Here is a 21,138-nt window from a genome sequence, read left to right on the forward strand (position 1 = left end):
AGAGAAAATCCCTGACCCCGCCGGGAATCGAACCCGGAAACCCGGGCGTGGGAAGCGAGAACGCTACCGCACGACCACGAGCTGCGGACGACCATCAGAGTATTTGAACTTAAGTCCATTGACATGTCGGCGAATAACATCTTCACACACCTCGGTTTTTGTCGTTTTGATATCAACGACACTACTCGTGATCGAAAAATGGATTCCGAGAACGTGGTTAGGATCTAAACGAACTTCTTCACGTAGGAACGTTTCAACTTCATGTGCACGTGGTCGCGCATGTTCAGCTGGGAAGGAAACTTTAAGGGTCGCACGGCGGTAAGCGCTCGACATGTTCACGGTGGACGGACACAAGCCTTAAATCTACGACGCGGAAGTACACAACGCCGGCAGCGGAGCACTGGCCGGCGCGCGGGGCCGTCTTCACGCTGCCACGGCTGAGAGCCGACTGAGCTGTTGGGTAGCTGTGTCAAAATCTATTTTTCAGTTTACGTAGATTGTGTGATTTGTATCTTTATTTTATAGTGCAGCACTTTATAATGACCTGAGCACAAAAGTGCCGTAATATATAAATGTACTCATAGTATCAATTCAAGCAAATATTTCCTCATTTATAAAGTTCTGTCAGACTGTGAAACAGCTACCGTACGAAGTTAAGTAATTACATGAAACGATAACAGTGAAATTATTTCTGAAATGCTGAACCTGCAGCGCGTGGAATATTTGTTAACATATAATAATTTGTGGCAGACTGGTATTCGAAACTGGATATCCTACTCACAGATTCCATTGACGTTACTGCTGTCATGTGACGATGATGTGCTGCAGTGTCAGTTGTTTCTATCTGATGGACTTTAAAACGTCGGCCGGAATGGCCGTGCGGTTCTAGGCGCTACAGTTTGGAACCGCGCGACCGCTACTGTCTCAGGTTCGAATCCTGCCTCGGGCATAGATGTGTGTGTGATGTCCTTAGGTTAGTTAGGTTTAAGTAGTTCTAAGTCCTAGGGGACTGATGACATCAGACGCTACGTCCCATACGCTCAGATGCATTTGAACCATTTTTTGACTTTAAATTAAAGATTACCAGTTGACCGCTTCGAAGGGCAATCTGAAAATTATTTTCACACTTTTATAGGTTCACTCTCCGAACGATGGAATATTCTGATAGAATAATGCTAGGTCCCACAGGTCAAATCGGTTTAGTGATTTTCCCTCTGAATGTCATGTAACTTCTTAATTCCGAGATAATTTTTACAAACCACACAGAGCGTTTACAAGAGCGAGGTGGCACAGCGTTAAAGGTATTTGAGTCGTATTCGGAAAGAGTAGCAGTGAGACCATGTCTACGCATTTTGTTTTAGGTTTTTCGTCATTTTCCTGAAATCTAGAGGAGAGTGACAAGATAATTCATACACAGACCTAGAAGATTATTTCTTGCCTCATAGTTTTCCAGTTCGTTCTTAACCTTAGTCTCTAATGACACCAGAGTCAGTAGAATAAAAAAAACAAACCAAACCTACTTCTTTCGTATTTCTATGGAGGCGTCTTTTTGTGCCTGATGTCCTCCTGAATCTATCAGTACTTTCGGTCTGCGCCTCTACTGAGTTGTTTCTGTGACTCGTTAAATCAGCGGACATTCGGGGGCTAGAGAGAGTCCTGCACAAAGTTAAAGTACTTTACGTGTGATAAGTCGGGCCAATCTACAAGGTGGCTGAGAACGCTATCGACAAACTTTCAGAAGTGATCCAGGAATGTATGTTGAGTGGTTTGACGCAAGGAACCTGTAACTGCTAAGATCCTTTACAATTTAACTGCTTTTTCCGGAAAACTAGGACGAAACATTTCTTAAAATCTCCTTGATATTTACGAGAAGTGTTTCCTGAATGTTACCACGTGAAATTCATGTCATTATCCGTCGCCAAAGTCCTTAGGGTGACAGCTACTATAGCATTGTTGGCCATTGAACAAAATACGATCTCACCGAATATCGGGTCACATTAATGTTAGATTCAGGACTTACTTGCATACAGAACTAAACACTTTTCTCATGTTTGAACATAATCGACACATTGAAAGGTAATTTCTGTTGTACCCCAAAGAAGTGTGATGGGGACGTTACTGTCCGCTGAGGATGTAGGTGCCATTAAGAAGGTAGCGACATCAGAAGACAGTAAAGAATTGCAGGAAGACCTGAAGAGGATCGATGATAGCTACAAGGACTGGCTGTTGATCCGAACGTACTGCGAACAGATAGGCAAAGAAATCCACTACTGTTTGATGACACTGTTGACGACAAATCAATGGAAACAGTAAATTACGTAGGATGTACCACCCGGAGCGAACTAACGTATAATGACCAAATAAAAAAAAAAACAGAAATTTAGGAAGATCAGGTGCCCGACAGAGAATCTTAAGAAAATTTAATTGCTCCACGAAAGAAGTGGTTTGAAAAATATATTCTCGGCTGAGTCTTAAGTATTACCATTACCTCGTTCGATAAGTAGCAGAGGTAGAGGGGATTCAAAGAAGAGCGGCGCGTTTCGCCACGGGGCAGTTTAAACACCAGTGGCTGCGCTTTAAGGGAGACGTTGTGGAGGCTTACTATTGAAATACCGAGAGAATATGTTTCGAGAAAAGTCGAACAACGTATTACTTCCTCTCATATATTTATTGCGAAATGACCACAAAGAGAAAAATCATCAGAAATCAGAGCTAATACGGAGGTTAACCTACAGCCATTATTCCCACGTATCATTCACGGATGGAACAGGGAAGGGGTAAAATAGAAATACCCATCACCATACATTGTAAGATGGCGTGCAGAGCATAGACGCAGATGTAGAAAAAAAATTATGCCTGACAGATAACAGTGACCAACCAGTGTTTCCAAATGGCAACCAATGACGCTTCACAAGGTTCTCCACGTACCTACAAAACAGCCCACTCGGCGATCACGCGGAGCTACAGAAGGAACGACCCTTGGCTGGCGGCCGACCCCTACCAGTCGAATCACTGAAACGTTTATGGAGGTATAGCTGGAGTTACGCAGCGCAGAAACCAACCTGCAGGCGCTGCTCGTCGGAGCTGAGCGGCGCGCCGTCACGCTGCCAGGAGAGCGTGGGCAGCGGCGAGCCGGCGGCCTCGCACTGCGCCGACCAGGCGGCGCCCGGCCGCAGCGTGCCGCCTGCGAATGTCGCCACCAGCACCGGCGCCACGTCTGCAACACACCACAGGTCGGAGCCCGTCTCATTTCTCACCTGATGCAAGGAGCTTGTTTGTTTGTTGACTTGTCTATCGTTTTCAGCCATTTATACGGATGTACAATTTTACTAACATTTCTTTATCCATACACACACTGGCGCAAAAAAGTCACACCAAAACTAAATTAATGTAGAGTAATGAAATTTGGCGAATACATTTATCTAGGTAACATATTTATGTGATTCACACTACAAGATCACAGGCGTAAGGCGTAAGGGCGAAATAAGCCAATGCAAATGTAAAATACTCTCACCGCCACTAAATGCAAGCATGCGAACATGCATGCATTGTGTATTACAGGTGCCAAGTGTCTGATTATGGGATTGAGTTCCATGCTTGCTCCATTCATCGGTCAACACTAGGACGATTAATGTTGTCTGTGGGTGACGCTGGAGTTGTCGTCCGATGATGTCCCACATGTGCTCCATTGAAGACAGATCTGCTGATCAAGAAGGCGAGGGCAAAATGTCGACACTCTGAAGAGTATGTTGGATTACAACAACGGATTGAGGGCGAGCTTTATCCGGTAGGGAAATACTCCCTGGAATGCTGTTCATCAAGTCGAATCACCAGATTGACGAACAAGTTTTGTGGCCAGGGTGCTTGGAATAACCACGAGAGTGCTCCTGCTGTCATGAGAAATTCAACCCCAAACCATAACTCCAGGTGTGTCCAGTCCCAAGAAAAAATTTAATAAGCTATACTTGTCAGATCAAATGAAAGGAGACTGCGCCGAGAGGCACAAGCTCTGACCATAAAGGAAGCTCTCCAATATACGTAAGTGGTAACATCGAGTGGAAACCTATAAAAGAAATCGAACATTAAAGAGATTTCGTGTCGAAGCAGCCAGCAGATGGAAATATCCCGAACGGCTATTATAGGTCAGCCTCGACTTAGAACGGCATGGTTCAAATGGCTCTAAGAGCTATGGGACTTAGAACTACTTAAACCTAACTAATCTAAGGACATTGCACACATCCATGCCAGAGGCAGGATTTGAACCTGCGACCGTAGCAGCAGCGCGGTTCCGGACTGAAGCGCCTAGAACCTCTCGGCCACAGCGGCCTACTTAGAACGGCATATAAGCTAGAGATTCTGAGAGAGGATTCAGGGAGAGCAGTAGTGGTCGTTTTGAGGAGCCACCGTGTAGCTACGCCAGGCAGCAGCAGAAGGATGCAGAAGTAATATTCTCAGCGAGAAGTCGGTGATCAGATGTGGTGACACGCACATCAGCTGCAAGATAAGTAATCATTATCTATTCTGGGGAATAGCTGTGAACATAGACGATCTCTCTTTGTCTCAAGGAATAGATAGCATTTGTAGTTTCGTAATTAACACGAATAATTTACGGAACAGTAATTGTCTCTTGTAAGCTTAGGAGAGTGGCCTGTTGATAAGAATAAATTGAGTCTGACATTTATTAAAGAAGGGGTTAGGAACTGGTACCTCTTTTATAAGTTATCAAAGAGATAATAAATAAATTACTTAAATAAACGTCGTGCGGTCGCGTTCTCGCTTCCCGCGCCCGGGTTCCCGGGTTCGATTCCCGGCGGGGTCAGGGATTTTCTCTGCCTCGTGATGACTGGGTGTTGTGTGATGTCCATAGGTTAGTTAGGTTTAAGTAGTTCTAAGGAGACTGATGGCCATAGATGTTAAGTCCCATAGTGCTCAGAGCCACTTAAATAAAGACTGAACTCTTCAGCATACCCATCCTGCCATTAATCCTAACAGATTACCACTGCAACCAATAACCACAGTTCTACCTCGGAGAGCTATCTCCCTCTCATCTCCGACAACAAAGGTTGACACCCCATGAACCCTCAGATTGTAGTCAACGTTCCTACTGCACTACAAAACAGTGCTGGTACGCGACATGAAATATATGGTGTCAGATGCGGGGTGGTTTGTCAGATATTTGATAGTTGATTAATTAGTTGGTGGGTCAGAATTGATGAATGAAGAATTATGTGGATAGTTGAACATAAGAAGCAGGAAAATAGGCAATTGCAGTAGTGTCCCAGAATCTCGCCGCAAGAAGAAGAAGCCATTTACGAACAGCAGAGCTCAAGATTCCGGAGAGCCTAGCAGACGACACGAGCAGCGACGCCCAAACACAGCAGATCAACAGAAGAACAAGAAGATCCAGCCAATAAAACAGGCAAGCCAACGCGTCGAATTAATATTAAGGTCCTTTGAACTTGTAACAGGATGACGTCCTCCAGTAGCGACAATATAGGTATAAGTGCTAAGGATGCGGTAGTATTGATTCCGAAAACGTTCGATGGGGATAAGAGGGAATTGCAAGAGTTCATAGAAAACGCGAATGCTGCTTTCGAAGTAGTTAAAATCGAGGATACAGAATTACTATTTCAATATGTAAAATATAAAATCACTGGGGATGCGAGATCAAAGTTAATAGTACGGGAGAACACAAAAAATTGGGTGGAAGTAAGAAGTCTGTTAGAAGAAAATTTTTCAGATAAAAGAACTATTGATTTTTATGCGTGAGATATGTTTAAAGCAACTCAGTGTGCAGGGTAATCAATTGCGTCATGGGGTAGTAGGATAGACGAATTGTCAAAATCTTTCAAGGTCGCTGTAACTAGGGTAATGGATAGAGAACAGCAAAAAGGGGCTGTAGAATTAGTATTTGCACTAGGGCATGCATGTTTTATACAAGGGTTAGCAAACGAGAGAATTCAAACTATTGTGTGCAGTAGAGGAGAAAATGTGAAGTTAGGATAGGCAGTAGAAATAGCCCAACAAGAAGCAAGTGCTATTACATCAATGAAGGGATGGAATCAGGTGTCGAAGGGAATGAGTTGGCACAATAGCAGAAAGAAACCGATGAGACTAATGAAATGTTACCAATGTGGAAAAATAGGACATGTATCCAAACATTGTCGTAGTATTACGCAATTCAGATGGGTACCACCACCCAAAAAAGCGGAAGAAGCGCGTAAATTTCAAAAACATTGTTATCACTGTGATAAACGAGGGCATATAGATGCAACATGTGAGAAGATAATTATTTGTCAAAAATGTAGAAGGAGAGGACACAGGGCTAATGATTGTCGAACTCCAAGTAATAAATACCGGCATACAATGTTTAAAGATGGAGGAAACCGCGGAAGACAACAAGGAGACTGACCGGGAAATGAAGCAGGTGGCACGCAAAGCAGTCGCACGTAACCACTGTTAAATGGCCTCAAGTGCAGGTAGTAGACTGCGAGGCAGAAAATGAAATAATTACGATATACTGCAAAGAATATTAAAGTTTTTAATCGACACAGGTGCTCATATAATTCTGCTCAAGGAAGAAGCAATACCCGCGAAAATACCTGTGAATTATAGAGAAATAAGAAGATTGAAAGGGGTTACGGAAGGTACAATGAACAGAATGGGCATAGCGGAATTGAATTTAAGACTAAACGGAAGAGTGCTGGGTAAGCAGACATTCCATATATTACGCAAGGGAACAGACGTTCCATATGACGGATTATTAGGAAGAAAGTTTCTACAACGGCAGAGAGTTATTATCGATTACCACAGAGACAACTCAGAGTGAATGGGCATGGCATTCCGTTAGTGACAGAACCAGAAGGACAGCGATCACAGGCAGTGCCACGGGCACGTTACCAGGAAAATATGGAGCTGACAACAGAATTAAGTTCAAGGGAGCATTAGCTGTGGACGGACAGACGAGAGGTAAACAAAAAAATGGCTCTGAGCACTATGGGACTTAACATCGGAGGACATCAGTCCCCTAGAACTTAGAACTACTTAAACCTAAATAACCTAAGAACATCACACACATCCATACCCGAGGCAGGATTCGAACCTGCGACCGTAGCGGTCACGTGGTTCCAGGCTGAAGCGCCTAGAACCGCACGGCCACACCGGCCGGAACGAGAGGTAAACATTACGGCACGTTAAGGTCATAACGTAGGACACCAGATCTGGAGCGCCCGCAATACAAACTTACGAAAATAATTGGACCTAGGGAAGAAAGAGTAATGATAATTAGATTAGCTGAACACAAAAAATTTCTGGAGGGAGGCGACGTAATAGTACCGAAACAAGAAGTAATTAAGCGTGTGTACATTCCAGAAGCAATAGCGAAAAACATTCAGGGGAAATGTATTATTAATATGTTAAGTACCTATGAAGTAAAATGAGATGTGAGTTCAGTATGCTTAAGCACAGAACCATTATGTGTGGAAGCAACAGTAAGGAGGATAAAAGAAACGCCAGAACAGGCAATGGGTTACAAGAATCGTACAGCGCACGTTAGAGACGCATTATGAGTGGATCATTTAAACGAGGAAGAGAAATTTGAAGTGAAAAAACTGTGTAGTGAGTACTGTGATGTTTTCCATTTAAAAGGAGATAAATTATCATTTACAAAGATGGTAAAGCATAGACTTCCGATACGGCCAGAGCATGCATGAAAAGTAATCAATGTCAGACCATATAGGATACGAGAATCCCAGAAAGAAGCATTACGAGAGCGAGTACAAAAAATGTAAGCAGACGATATTATTGTAGTAAGCCAAAGTAAAGTAAACTAGATTTCAATAGGGAAAGCATTCCCGATCCCGAATATATCGGAAATATTAGACCAGCTAGGAAAAGCAAAGTACTTTTCAACATTGGATTTATCCAGTGGATATCACCAGACATTTATGGAACCCAAGGAAATGGAGAAAACGGCGTTTAGAACTAATTATCCACATTATGAGTATAAGAGGATGCCTATGGGCTTAAAAGGAGCGCCTAGTATGTTTCAGAGATTAATGAACGTAGTGTTATCAGGATTATAAGGAACCAGGTGTTTAGTATATTTAGACGACGTAATATGCTATAGAAGTTCGCCAAAAGAACATAATGAAAAATTAAGAGAGGTTTTTGATAGATTACGAGAACACAGGTTGAAGTTACAGCCAGACAAGTGTGAATTTTTACGAACCGAAGTCATATTTCTGGGGCATAAGATAACAAATAAAGGAGTACAGCCAGATGAGCGGAATGTAGAAAAGGTAATGATATTCCCAGTACTAAAGACAAAGAAGGAATTAAAAGGATATTTAGGTATCATAGGATACTATCGCAAATTTCTAAAGGATTTCAGTGAAATTGCAGCACCGATATATAAATTATTAAAGGATGACGAACAGTATGAATGGGGAAGGGCACCGTGGTGTTCGTCTGTTGTAATTGTAAAGAAGAAATCAATTTCTGAAGAACCACAGTTCCGTTTTTGTGTTGATTACCGATCTTTGAAAGCTGTAACCACACCCGACATTTACCCCTTACCAAATTTAGTGGAAACCTTGGATTACTTGGGCAGATGTCGAATTTTTTCAGTATGTGATTTAATAAGTGGTTATCACCAGTTAACAGTGCATCCAGATGATCAAGCCAAAACTTCATTTGTAACAGCAACGGGAGAATACAAGTATCTTCGTATGCCGTATGGACTTCGTAATGCTCCAGGTACATTTCAACGCCAGACGGATTCAGTTTTACGGGGGCACACCCCAACACAAGCACTTATTTACCTTGATGATGTAATAATTTTTGGCGAAAACATGAAGCAACATACTGATAGACTACAAGCTGTTTTTGAGTGTACAAGAAGCGCAAACCTGTCTTTATCAATAGATAAATGTCATTTTGCACAAAGTAAAGTTAACTATATTGGTAATGTTATAACCAGTGAAGGTGTTCGACCAGATCCAAAATTAATTGAAGATGTAAAGAATATTCCTGAACCACAGAATATGAAAGAACTACAATCATTCCTGGGATTGTCAAAGTTCTACAGACGATTTATAACCGGTTATGCAAACATAGCACGTACAATGACGCAGCTACTGAAGAAAGGAGCCACATTTAATTGGTCAACAGAGTGCAAAAAGGCAATGGTAGAACTTAAAACTGCTCTCACCACAGCCCCAGTGTTAGTCCATCCGGATTTCAGTAAACCTTTTATTCTTCCAACAGATACATCCAATTTTGCCATAGGTGCAATCTTGTCTCAAGAAGTTGATGGTTATGAACATCCAGTCTCATTTGCTTCAGACAATTAAAGAAAGCAGAATTATACTACTACTGAGAAGGAGCTTTGTGATTTGGTTTTTGGTATAACACATAACAGATGTTTCTTAACTGGAAGAGAATTTACAGTTATTACAGATCATGTCGCACTTAAATGGTTATTGATCTTAAAGTATCCAATTCCAGATTAACACGATGGGCGTTAAGACTGACTGGGTACCAATTTAAGGTTATACACCAATTTGGTAAGCAACACGTGAATGCTGATGCAGTGAGTCGAAAAGTCAATGTTTGTGTTACAATAAGTCGAGAAGAAGAGTTAAAGGCAGCTCAAGAAGAAGATACACAATGCAAATTATGGAAAAATGATAAACGTTTTGTCGAAATAGATGGATTATTGTACAAAATCACTAGTAAAGGAAACCGCCTAGTTATTCCAGAAAGCATGAACGAGCATATGATGAGAGAACAACATGATTCTTTACTATTAGGACATTGCGGTAAAAAAGCAGTAAACATTAAAATAGCTCAAATGTTTTGGTGGTCGAGCCGCAAAGCTGACGCTTTCGAGTTTTTTTCACAATGTGATTCCTGAAACAGACGGAATAATACAGGAAAAAGTAGAGCACCATTGCAAGAAGTGCCAGAGACAGGTGAACCATTTTAATGAGTAGGACTAGATGTCGTAGGACCGCTGCCTAAGACTAAAGATGGAAACAAATACACATTGATAATGTTAGATCATTTCTCTAGATACCTTCTCATGATACCAATACCCGATCAGAGTGCTGAGACTATAGCTAAAGTTTTTGTAAAAGAATGGATTTTTAAGTGTGAATCATCATTAAGTATATTTAGTGATCAAGGAACGAATTTTATGAGTGAATTTCTTAAACAGACCTGTAAGCTCATGCAAATAACTCAGTTAAGGACTACACCAGCACACCCTGAAGGAAATGGAAGAGCCGAGCGAGTCCACAGAACAATTATTAAAATGATTAGCCATTATGTGAGCGGCAAAGACGACAATTGGGATGTCTGATTAGCGTACTTGGTAAATTGTTACAATGCCAAAATGCACAGCTCAATTGGCCTAAGTCCATATGAGATCGTCTACGGAAGAAGAATGCATTCACCCTTGGACTTTGCACGATCGACTACCGGAATCAGCAATGAACACGTAAGGGATCTAGCACACAAAATAAAGGAGGCATGGAGGGGAGTGAAACAGCGAAATCATCAATCCTTTCTTGAACAAGCAAGACAACACGACCGCCAAGCAGCAATGCCACAGTATCAAGTTGGAGATTTTGTGTATCTGAGCAACGTGGTGCTAAAGAAGAGTGAAGTCAAAAAGTTTAAAAAGTTTCGGAAAGGACCATATCCGATCTTGGAGGTGTTGTCGCCAGTCACTCTTAAGTTCCAACTGCCCTTTCGTTCGACTGTAGTTCATGTCAATCAGGTAACGGCATTTCTGGGTAGATTTCCTGTAGTATTGCAAGACGACGAGGACCGACCAAGAGGGAGACCTGATGTTCTCAACCCAGAAAGCGAGAATCACGAGCTCGCAGTGCAGACTTCTAGGCCGAGGCATCGCCACGTTCTGAGCGATTCTGTTCCAGACACCCCTACAACCTGCGTAAACGTGTGTAGTGTGTGAGAGTGCAATGCGTGTGTTTATTTCAGCCATGTGCTTATGTGAATGTGTTGTGAAACTTTAGTACTGAAGCTATTGCACGATTGTACAGTGAAATTAAACCTTTTATTCCACAGGTTACCACAAGAAACTAATTTATTTTATTTTTATTGTTAACTCTAGTATTTAGAACTAATTGATCATGTTCATTTTTATTCTAATGTTTGATATGATAGCGTATTCTACTAATGCTGTAGTAATAGTACCACAGAGTACAGGTGTTTTGTTTGAACCACGACCAGACATGGTAGTTTCAACAAGTAATACAAAACTTGTCCTCAAGTACAATCTGAGTGAAATCCAGCAACAGTTACATTCTGTAAAGAAGCAAATTGATGTAATTCGTTCTGTTAAGGGTAATGATACAATTTTGGAAATGGGTACATCTTGGTATAATAACTGGATCACAGACAAAATGCAGGTAGAGTCTACATTTGCTAATTATGAACAAGAGATTTACTGTTTTTTAAAGCTTTTGCCACACAAAACTTTAATTAGGCGTAAATGTGCCTGGTTTGATTTTGGTACTTTAACTAGTCGAGATCTACTGGAAGTTAAAGGCAGAATATTAGGTCTTGAAGAACAGTCCAGTACAGATTCAACTAACCTCTCTAATGAAATTATCGTATTAAAGAATATGCAAAGAACCATTACTAACCACACAGTTTTCATTGAACAGATTGTAAAGCAATTTATCTCACATTTCCACATAATTCGTAATGTAATGAACGCAGATATCAAAGAACTATTCCAAGGATTACATGCTGTGAGTGCACACTTAGATTTAAACACTCTTTTGTTAAGGATTACTGGTAATTTATCAAATGCTAGAATTTATCTTTTGTCAACAGCATTTGTCATGTATAAAATTGTCATCCTGAAGGCACGCTTCTCCGTACCAAACGTTACTGTGTCTGCAAATGAAATACATGTTGCAATGACTTCTGATGCCACAAATGGTGAAATAGATTCATAACGCCCAGGAGGTCGTTTTGAGCCACCTATGGTTCTCTTTTTCTCTGGGGAGAGTGATGTAAGGGTCTACGGGTTGCACGCAGCCGTACAGTATGTAACATGCGCTCGCCACCCAGCCTATCTGGAATGCTGACAATCTGCTAGGTCAGTACACGTGTGTCCGGCCGGAATGCGACGCGGAGAGTTTGGCACTGGCTCCTGTCCGCAGCGCGTAGCATTAACTAGCCTGGCCTCGGGCATGAATATGTCTCTTTTCTTAGCTCACCATGGAGCCTTTCGATACGACCGTAATTAGCCGGTGTTAGGATGTCAGACACAGTGATGATGGGTACGCGTAGCGTGCGTGTTTTATAATCCGCCTTTGTTAATAAAACTGTTTAAACTTACTTCTCGGTGTTCGCGTATTGCTGTACCTCGCGACCCACCGCTTACAAATCCTGACAAAATATTTCACCTAATCATCATGCGGGGCAACAACGCAAACTACCCCCCCCCCCCCCCCCTTATAAATCGAAACATGTTAATATCAGTTTAGGACCTGACACAGAATTCATGGCGGAAAAAAATAAAAATGCATGGTGGTGTACAAAGCGTGTTACAGCAGAACAAAAAGTATCAGACAACAAAACAGGGACCCTCTCTTGCGACTGATTGTCTGTGGGATATGTTCCTCCTATAGTATAGGCGCTGAAACTTTACACTGGTCTGTGTAGGTGACCTCGATCACTGAGTGAATCAATCCTCGTGTAGAGAGTAGGATTGCCACATATACTCGATGTCGGCATTGAGATTGTATTTGTTTTCGATTTATAGGAAGGGAGAGATATAGTCAAAATATTATCGAGTTCTCTGTCAGATGAAGTTAGCAGAGGTTTCATAGTTTGCAGTTTTTTATTCTTCGTTGGATGCTACAAAATAACGATGATAGAATGTTTGCATGACAGACGTTAAAGCACCCTGAGCGATGCAGATTTCCTTTGGACTGTAGTACCTGTATGTAGTTTGGAAATGCATTGCAACGCAGTAGCGAAATCCTCATCCTTCTTCCAGTTCCTGTATGATGTGGAGTCTTCCTAACTTTCCCAATAAGAAACACCACCGTAACTGTTCGTACTGTCTTTTATACTACCTCGCGTTGTACGAGAATTCTTCATTTTGGGGCTGACCTTATACATTGTACACCGTTAGACAGAGCTATGGCAACATGTTGCCATTTCCACCAAGTGGTCAAAAAAGATCGTCCTATCGCATTAACTCAGCTCAGCCTGCTTCTCCACGGGGGTGCAGAGAATGGTATATATAGCACTCTCCGACTTGTGTTCTGTTTCGACTTAAATTGGGACGATCACATGGACGAAGCTGCAGGGACGGCGGGGCAGAGACTGAAGAAGAGTTACAACATGCAGAGGGACTATCTAAAGCCACGCTGGATTTTCGCTGTAGCAGATAGGTTCGGAAAAGGTGAGTCGTTCGAGATATGAGAGTGGTATGAAAATGAATCACCAGTGACTGTAATAATTAAAAGGCGTCTCCATAAGATCTAACGCAAGTATGTGGTTGACTGGAAAGACTTGATTCCAAATCGAAGACAGCATTTCTACCAGCTATCAGCTACTCTTGTGTGTGCCTGTAGAACCAAAACCGCTTTTTATGCAGGGTGACGGTAACATAGCAGTTGTGATCATATTTTTATTAGGGAAGTCCTTATGTGAAATGTATGATGCCGGCGGTAGAATCCTTCTGTCGTCAGCTTCAAATCTCGGTTCTGAATAGTGTTTCCCGAAAAGAACAATGTCTTCCCTCCAGGAATTCCCATTTGAACTACCTGGTGAGTGTAATCCGACTGGCCGAACGATTCTAGACGCTTCAGTCTGGAACCGCGATACCGCTAAGGTCGCAGGTTCGAATCCTGCTTCGGGCATGGATGTGTGGGATGTCCTTAGGTTAGTTAGGTTTAAGTCGTTCTAAGTTCTAGGGGACTGATGACCCCAGATGTTAAGTCCCATAGTGCTCTTGTGATCCGACCACTTAAAAAAGAAAAATTACTCGCCATGCAAAGTGACTCTCATGATCAATTTAATAAATTAACGTATGAATTTTATTTGAGTAACATGCCGCCTGGCGGGTGGAGGCGGTGGCAAGGACACCGCGGATTCTTGACTTTGCGTTTTCTTTCGTTGCGACGATATTTTTTAACATTTGAATCTCCCACCTACACAAGGAGAGATAACCATAGTGATACAATCACATGCATTACCGAATTTATAAAGTGATACGTAGTATAATCCTGTTTACAAATTCTGTGTGCTGTTATCTTATGTTAGAATCCGAAAGTGAGGAGGCATCCTGTGACAGTGGTAGATCTTAGCACTCCATCATGAACCAAAAGTGAGTTTAATATTCTAACCCTGTGATGAAAAACGTCACAGATAAGCAAAGATATTCTCTACTTGTTGAAAGAATACTTAGAGGGAATATAGCCTATACTACAGTCCTGTACAGGATTGTCACAAGTGACGATACTTTAGCGACGTAATTCATGTGTATTGTCCGATTCCTTCTACCTTCAAAAACAACTCGTATGAACGGGATGAATCTACATTTCGTGTAAGAAATTCGGGTGTATGGTCAACAACATTGCTGCCTCGGATTGGGTAAAGCTGATTTTTTAAACTGGTGGTTCTATGTCGGTGACGAATTTTTTAGAACTACTGTGTACGTCCAAGCTGCAGCTGCCAGTTTCGCAGTGTAAAGGGGGCTGCCTGCAAGGGTGGTCACGAGCATTCGGCAACGCAAAGTAATGGATTAGCTCAGCCTGTGACATTTACAAAAAATGTGTCTACCTGTCTGATCTTCCCCCCTCAGCGAGGGCTCGCGTCTACCAAGTGACCTGGACACTGTATTGCAACGGTATTTGCTGTTGTCTCTATTCTATCACGGAGTAGAACCTTCCTCCTTCTTCCGAATGTAATAAACAGAACCGGTTTAGGAAGTCTATTGTACTTTTAAAAATCCAATTGCGACGTCAATCTCCTGACTGATTAATTTATTGTTTCCGATAGTTGTACTGCGCGCACATTCGTTATGAGCGGCCATGGTCGTCGTGGGTGTGGGTCTCTCACTCCCAACCGGAGCGGTCGGGGCTACCTTGCAGTCGGCGGATGCCGCGTTTCGTGGTCGCGAGTTTGTATGTTCGTAGGATTTTTTTAGCACCACATATGTTTAGTCGAAACTTTGAGGTGAAGGAGGGCGCGTACAACACCTCGGATATATTTGGCGCTACGATCTATTTGTAACGAAAATTTCATTACTTGATTTGGATAATGTTTGAATTTGATACTGAAACGCATTTGAAAATATGTTTTATAATGAAATAGGATCATCGTAAGGTGGAAGTTAGTGTTTTAAGCGATCCATTTGACTCCTGTAAACTGTTAAACAATTAATTTAACATGGCAGTGCAAATGGATTATTTAATTCTATTTTTGATATCTCAATTGCATCAGCTTTCCCTTTGTCACCAACATTAGCCAATAGGAATACAGTATTTTGAGGAGAGGTGAAAATCTTCTTCTTCGTGTTTGGAGACGTTGGTTCACACAGACAAGCAGTGAGTGGCCTCTTCAGAGCGACAGAGACAGTAAGCGAGTCTGGAATTTGCTGATCAACAGAATGCCGCTAATTGGTGCTTTTTTTGGGTGCAGGAGATCAAGGGAGACCGGTATCAGCTCCGTGGTCGGTGGTGTTTAGCGATGTGATCTGTAATTAGGATACTGGGCTGTTTTCTCCTTCGTGGCGGTGCCCTCACGATAGACTTACTCGCGGGTGACCCTAAACGGTGGCTACAGTGCCGCACTCCATTCCATTCTCTTGTGATTACATTTATTCTGTCATGGGGAACAAGTGTGAGGGGTGCTGTCATGATGTCTACCGAAGTGGTGGAGCTGCGTCCCGCAAACTGATTAGGCAGAGAATATGTACGAATATATTATTGACTTAGATTTGAATTTCGTATCGTGGGATGGTGTGAGCTCAAATGACAACTCCATGCTGATCTGATAGGCTATAGTTTTCGCGCGCTCGCGGATTTGGCTGGAAAATCTTTACTTCCGGTCTGAACTTCACTCTGTCATGAGCTGTGGTCGCTGACGGACGTGCCGCCGCTTTGCGGGTCCCCCAGTTACAACCATGCCTCTTGCAGCAAACTACTGTAGTAATGTTACCAGAATGAAATTTTCACGCTGCAGCAGAGCGTGTACTGATATGAAACTTCCTTCCCGATTAAAACTGTGTACCAAACCGAAACTCGAACTCGGCACCAGCCATGTCTTCAATATCCTTTCGTGCAGGAGTGCTAGTTCCCCAAGTTTCGCTGGAGTGCTTCTGTGACGTCTGGAAAGTAGGAGACGAGGTACTGGCGGAAGTAAAGCTGTGAGAACGGATCGTCAGTCCCGCTTGGGTTGATCAGATAGTTGAGCATTTGCCTTCGAAAGGCACAGTTTCGCAGTTCGAGTCTCGGTGTGGCACGCAGTTTTAATCTGACAGGAAGTTTCATATCAGCGTACACTTCGCTGCAGAGTGAAAATTTCATTCTGGAAATATCCCCCAGGCTATGGCAAAGCCATGTCTCCGCAATAGCCTTTTTTCCAGGAGTGCTGCCGCGCGGGGTAGCCGTGCGGTCCGAGGCGTCCCCCGTCGGAGGTTCAAGTCCTCCCTCGGGCATGGGTGTGTGTGTGTCATCCTTGGCGTATCGTTTAAGCTAGATTAAGTAGTGCGTAAGCTTAGGGACCGATGGCCTCAGCAGTTTGGTCCCATAAGACGTTACCACAAATTCCCAGGAGTGCTAGTTGTGCAAGTTTCGCAGGAGATCTTCTGTGAATGTTGGAAGGTAGAAGACGAGGTACTGGTGGAAGTAAAGCTGTGACGACGGGTTGTGTGTTGTGCTTGCGTAGCTCAGATGGTTGAGCACTTGCCTGCGAAATTCGAAGGCCCCGATTTCGAGTATCAGTCGGGTAAATAGTTTTAATCTGCCAGGAAGATTCATATCAGCCTACTCTCCGCTGCAGAGTGAAAATTTCATTCTGGAAACTTCCCCTAGGCTGCGGCAAAGCCATGTCTCCGCAATATCCTTTCTTCCATGAGTACTAGTTCTGCAAGTTTCGCAGGAGGGCTTCTGTGAAGTTTGGAAGGTAGGAGAAGAGGTACTGGCGGAAATAAAGCTGTTAGGACGAGTCGTGAGTCGTGCTTGGGTAACTCAGATGGTTGAGCGCTTGACCGCGAAAGGCAAAGGTTCCGAATTCGAGTCTCGGTCCGGCACACAGTTTTTATCTGCCAGGAAGTTTCATACTGTGATAATGTATTTAACAATAGTTTTCAATATCGTCTTCAGAGTTTCGACGCAGTGTAGCCCCACTTTTTGTGATAGCAGGTTGTTTGTTTGTTGTGTGAATACAATGAATGTGACACAATATCTACAGTCTTCCATTGGAATACATATGAACAAGCTATGCTCATCAAAAGAGACTAATATTGCATTTGTTGGAATCTTAACATCTGTTAACTTGTTAACTGAATCTATATTGTTCTTAATACTATATTTCCCTTTTAAGTTAAGCTTCTTCTTCAAGATGGTGTTGATACTCCTGACAGTCTTGTGTACTGACTTTTCTTCTGGTTCGGAAAGGGTTAATATTGATAAATTAACAATTCTATCTGCAAAGTGGATCGGCATTTTTGGATTAAGGTTCTCTGCTTCACTGATAATAACTTTTCTAACTTCTTCTTTTGACGTTGAAACACATTATAAATGATGTCTGAAACTGTTTCCTTATCAGTATTGCCCAATCACATAGAATCACATGGATGAAGCAAGTGAGTAAGCTGCATATGTACTAATTTCAGGTGCATACTCACATTATCACGGACTGTGTACAAGTTCGACATTTCTTGTTTGATCCATAGTTTTTCTGCTGCCTCCTTCACATGTCTTGTTGAATCTAAGGTTTCTTTGATCTTGATGGTAGTGTACTTTGGTGTTATTTTGTAATTTAGGCTCTGTTTATAAAACCAAAAATGATGACATGCTTTCGCCTTCTTGATTAGGAATAAAGAACAGTTAACGTTGCTTGGCTTGCATTCCGAATCATTTTAACTTGAATCAACTGTGGATTCTCGGTAAAACTTGTAAATTACCTAACCAAACACTGTTTTTAGTCTTGTTTCACAATTTATTATTGAAGTTCTTGCACAACCTAGGTTTCGGGCTATAAGCTCATTTTCAAGTACTTATTCCCAAAGATGACAATGCACAGATAAACATAATGACAAAGCAAAGATAATAATCTTCTGTCAATGACCATTTTTCAGCCAAGATATTGTTAACTATGATAGACTGGGGCCCAAAGTTTTGATTCTATTCTGGGGTTGTGATCTCACCTAGAAGAGGTGAATAACTGAATTGGGTTTGCTCATTTAATAATAGGTGTTGGGATAAGCACAGCTGTTTTTTAATTTCTAAAATATCCAATTGGTTCAATTTAGCACCCTTTTCCTTTGTGTGTAGGACTTGTACATCTATTGTGTATTTTTGGTTATTGTTCAGGCAATGTTCTCCAGCTTCAGTGGTGTTCTTTAAGCCTGGTACAGAGTGACTTCCCAGTCTGTCCAATGTAGCAAGACTGACACTCCCGGCATATTATAGACCCCACTTTTTGTGATAGCTGGTTGTTTGTATGCTGTGTGAATAGAATGATTGTGGCACAATATCTATACAGTCTTTCACTGGAATACATAAATATCCTGGTTCATGCTCACGGTAGATTGAATGAATGATCCCAAGTAATGGTAGAAAAGGACCCCAGAACTTAACAAAACCAAACGCTGAGAGTTAAGCACCTTACTGTGTCGTCGGTTTACTCGATATCTTGTATCGGATCGAAAGAGGATAAAATTGCAGCATTTGGGATCACACTATACATCTCCAGTCACCTTATCCCAATTCCCGTGGTATTTGGTCCACTGAAATTTAGAATCCTTATGTGCCACTGTGAGACTTCTGTGAGATACCCGACTCCAATTGCCCATTGCCTGCAGTTCCCTTCTCCACGTTCGTTCGGAAAGGGCTGATATAGGACTTAATGCACTGGCAACAGCTATTCTTGTCTACTTCGAAACCGATTGTTACACTAGTCTCCAGTACCTGTCAGTTAGCATCTTTCTACTACAACTGTTCTTATTCCTCGTTACATGGCTGTGAGTGGTCAATCATTCCTCTTAGACACTGTGGATAGTTCACGTTGATACAAAGTAAAACAGACTACTTCATTTATGGTGTAGTTATCGGCAAATGCAAACATGATAACCCATTTCTGGGATTTTATGACATCTCCAAATTGAGCCCTCTAGCTATTGCAAACTCACACTAGTAATACCGATACGAGGCTACTGGAACAAACGATGTTATCGAAAGCTTTAGCCTCGACCTCGAGCTGAAGACAGCTTCCCACCCTTACTGCCTGCCTGCCCTTCTTCATCTTCCCTACTATCATCCATGTCCCTCTCTGAATATCGTTCAATATGTAAGAATCCCTACTCTTGTGAAGGCTATAACGAGGTGGGGCGTCTTGGTGGTGAATTACAGCGTCCCATTCGACCTGGGATAGCATGTTCGCTTTCTATTCGCTGAATTAAGCCGGTCCTCATAAGATAGCAAGGAGTTTCCTGGCCACTGACTCGTCGAAAGGCTCTGCTGGTGTGAATTGCGTGCCGATGACCAAAGTGAGCGGTTTGTTCTGCTGTGTACTCTCCTTTGTGCTTGCACTGTATTACAGTGATTCGCGCAAAGTGTGAAGCGCTGTTTTCTTTCATCATTAGCTTGCTATGGCACGGCAGTGGGCCGCTCCTGGAAGCCTACTCGGATAGTCGAAGTGGTTAAGGCGAACGCTCATGATTAACGGGAAATCTAGGTGCGAGTCCTGGTCCGGCACAAATTTTTATTTCTTCTGAAATATTCTACAGCTGATGCAGAATCATAACCACAGCTTGCGAGTTCATTCTTACCTGAATACGGCTTTTGATCGTCAACGCAGTGTCTCAGACACTGGACTGCTTTGTTTCACATGGTAACAGAGAAATGTGGAGAGAGCCGTGTCTCAACCTATGCAGTAATCGCGGTAATATAGTAAAGGGTAAGCAGACAGCAGGACAAATGGAGCTAACGGCCTTGCCGCAATGGTAACACCGGATCCCGTCAGATCACCGAAGTTACGCGCTGTGGGGTTGGGCTAGTACTTGGATGGGTGACCATCTGGTCTTCCGAGCGCTGTTGGTAAGCGGGGTGCACTCAGCCCTTGTGAGGCAAACTGAGGAGCAACTTGATTGAGAAGTAGCGGCTCCGGTCTCGGAAACTGACATACGGCCGGGAGAGCGGTGTGCTGACGACATGTCCCTCCATACCCGTATCCAGTGACGCTTGTGGTCTAAGGATGACACAGCGGCCCGTCGGTACCGTTGGGCCTTCATAGCCTGTTTGGGAGGAGAGAGAGAGAGGACAAATGAAGATTTGGGCTGCTACTGAAAGAGTGCTTGGATAGCCGAGGTGGTTAAGACGACTGTTCGCGACAAGCGGGAAATCTGGGCTCGAGTCTCAGTCTGGCCCAAATTTTCATTTGCTTTGAAATATTCTACAACTGATGTGGACCTATAATTGGAGTTTCCCAGTTCATTCTTAATTGAATGATGGATGTTGATCGTGAATGCAGTGTCTCAGAGCCTCTACTACAAAGAAAATTTTCACGTGTATGTCGACATAAGAAATGAAACGACAAGAATTACATTAATGTACGAGGTGTGGCTAGAAAAAAACCGGACTAGTACTGGTGAAACAATAAAACGAATGCAATAAGGCTGAAAGTCGCGTGGCCTGTCACGTGACTCTCGCTCCGCCTACTGCTCGAGTTTCATCTGCCTCCTGCACTCAGTCTGCCCGTGGCGTCTGTTTTAAGTAGTTGACGTTTTGTCTGTGTGTCGGAAAATGTTGAGTGTACAGAAAGAACAGCGTGTTAACATCAAATTTTGTTTCAAACTAGGAAAATCTGCAAGTGAAACGTTTGTAATGTTACAACAAGTGTACGGCGATGATTGTTTAT

The 21,138-nt window shown here is 42.6% G+C and overlaps 1 protein-coding gene across 1 annotated transcript in view; it reads right to left on the reverse strand.

The window, feature by feature from the left end:
• Positions 1 to 301: 301 nt before the first annotated feature.
• LOC126470960 (Down syndrome cell adhesion molecule-like protein Dscam2) overlaps positions 302 to 21,138 on the reverse strand; it is a 971,805-nt gene continuing 950,968 nt past the window's right edge. Inside the window, exons 7-8 of the mRNA XM_050099009.1 lie at positions 3,046 to 3,217; positions 302 to 464 (exon numbers count right to left, since the gene is read on the reverse strand). Coding sequence (XP_049954966.1) covers positions 302 to 464; positions 3,046 to 3,217 — 335 coding nt within the window. The remainder of the gene's footprint in view (positions 465 to 3,045; positions 3,218 to 21,138) is intronic.

This window comes from Schistocerca serialis, chromosome 3 (assembly GCF_023864345.2).
Source record: "Schistocerca serialis cubense isolate TAMUIC-IGC-003099 chromosome 3, iqSchSeri2.2, whole genome shotgun sequence".
Classification (NCBI taxonomy): domain Eukaryota; kingdom Metazoa; phylum Arthropoda; class Insecta; order Orthoptera; family Acrididae; genus Schistocerca; species Schistocerca serialis.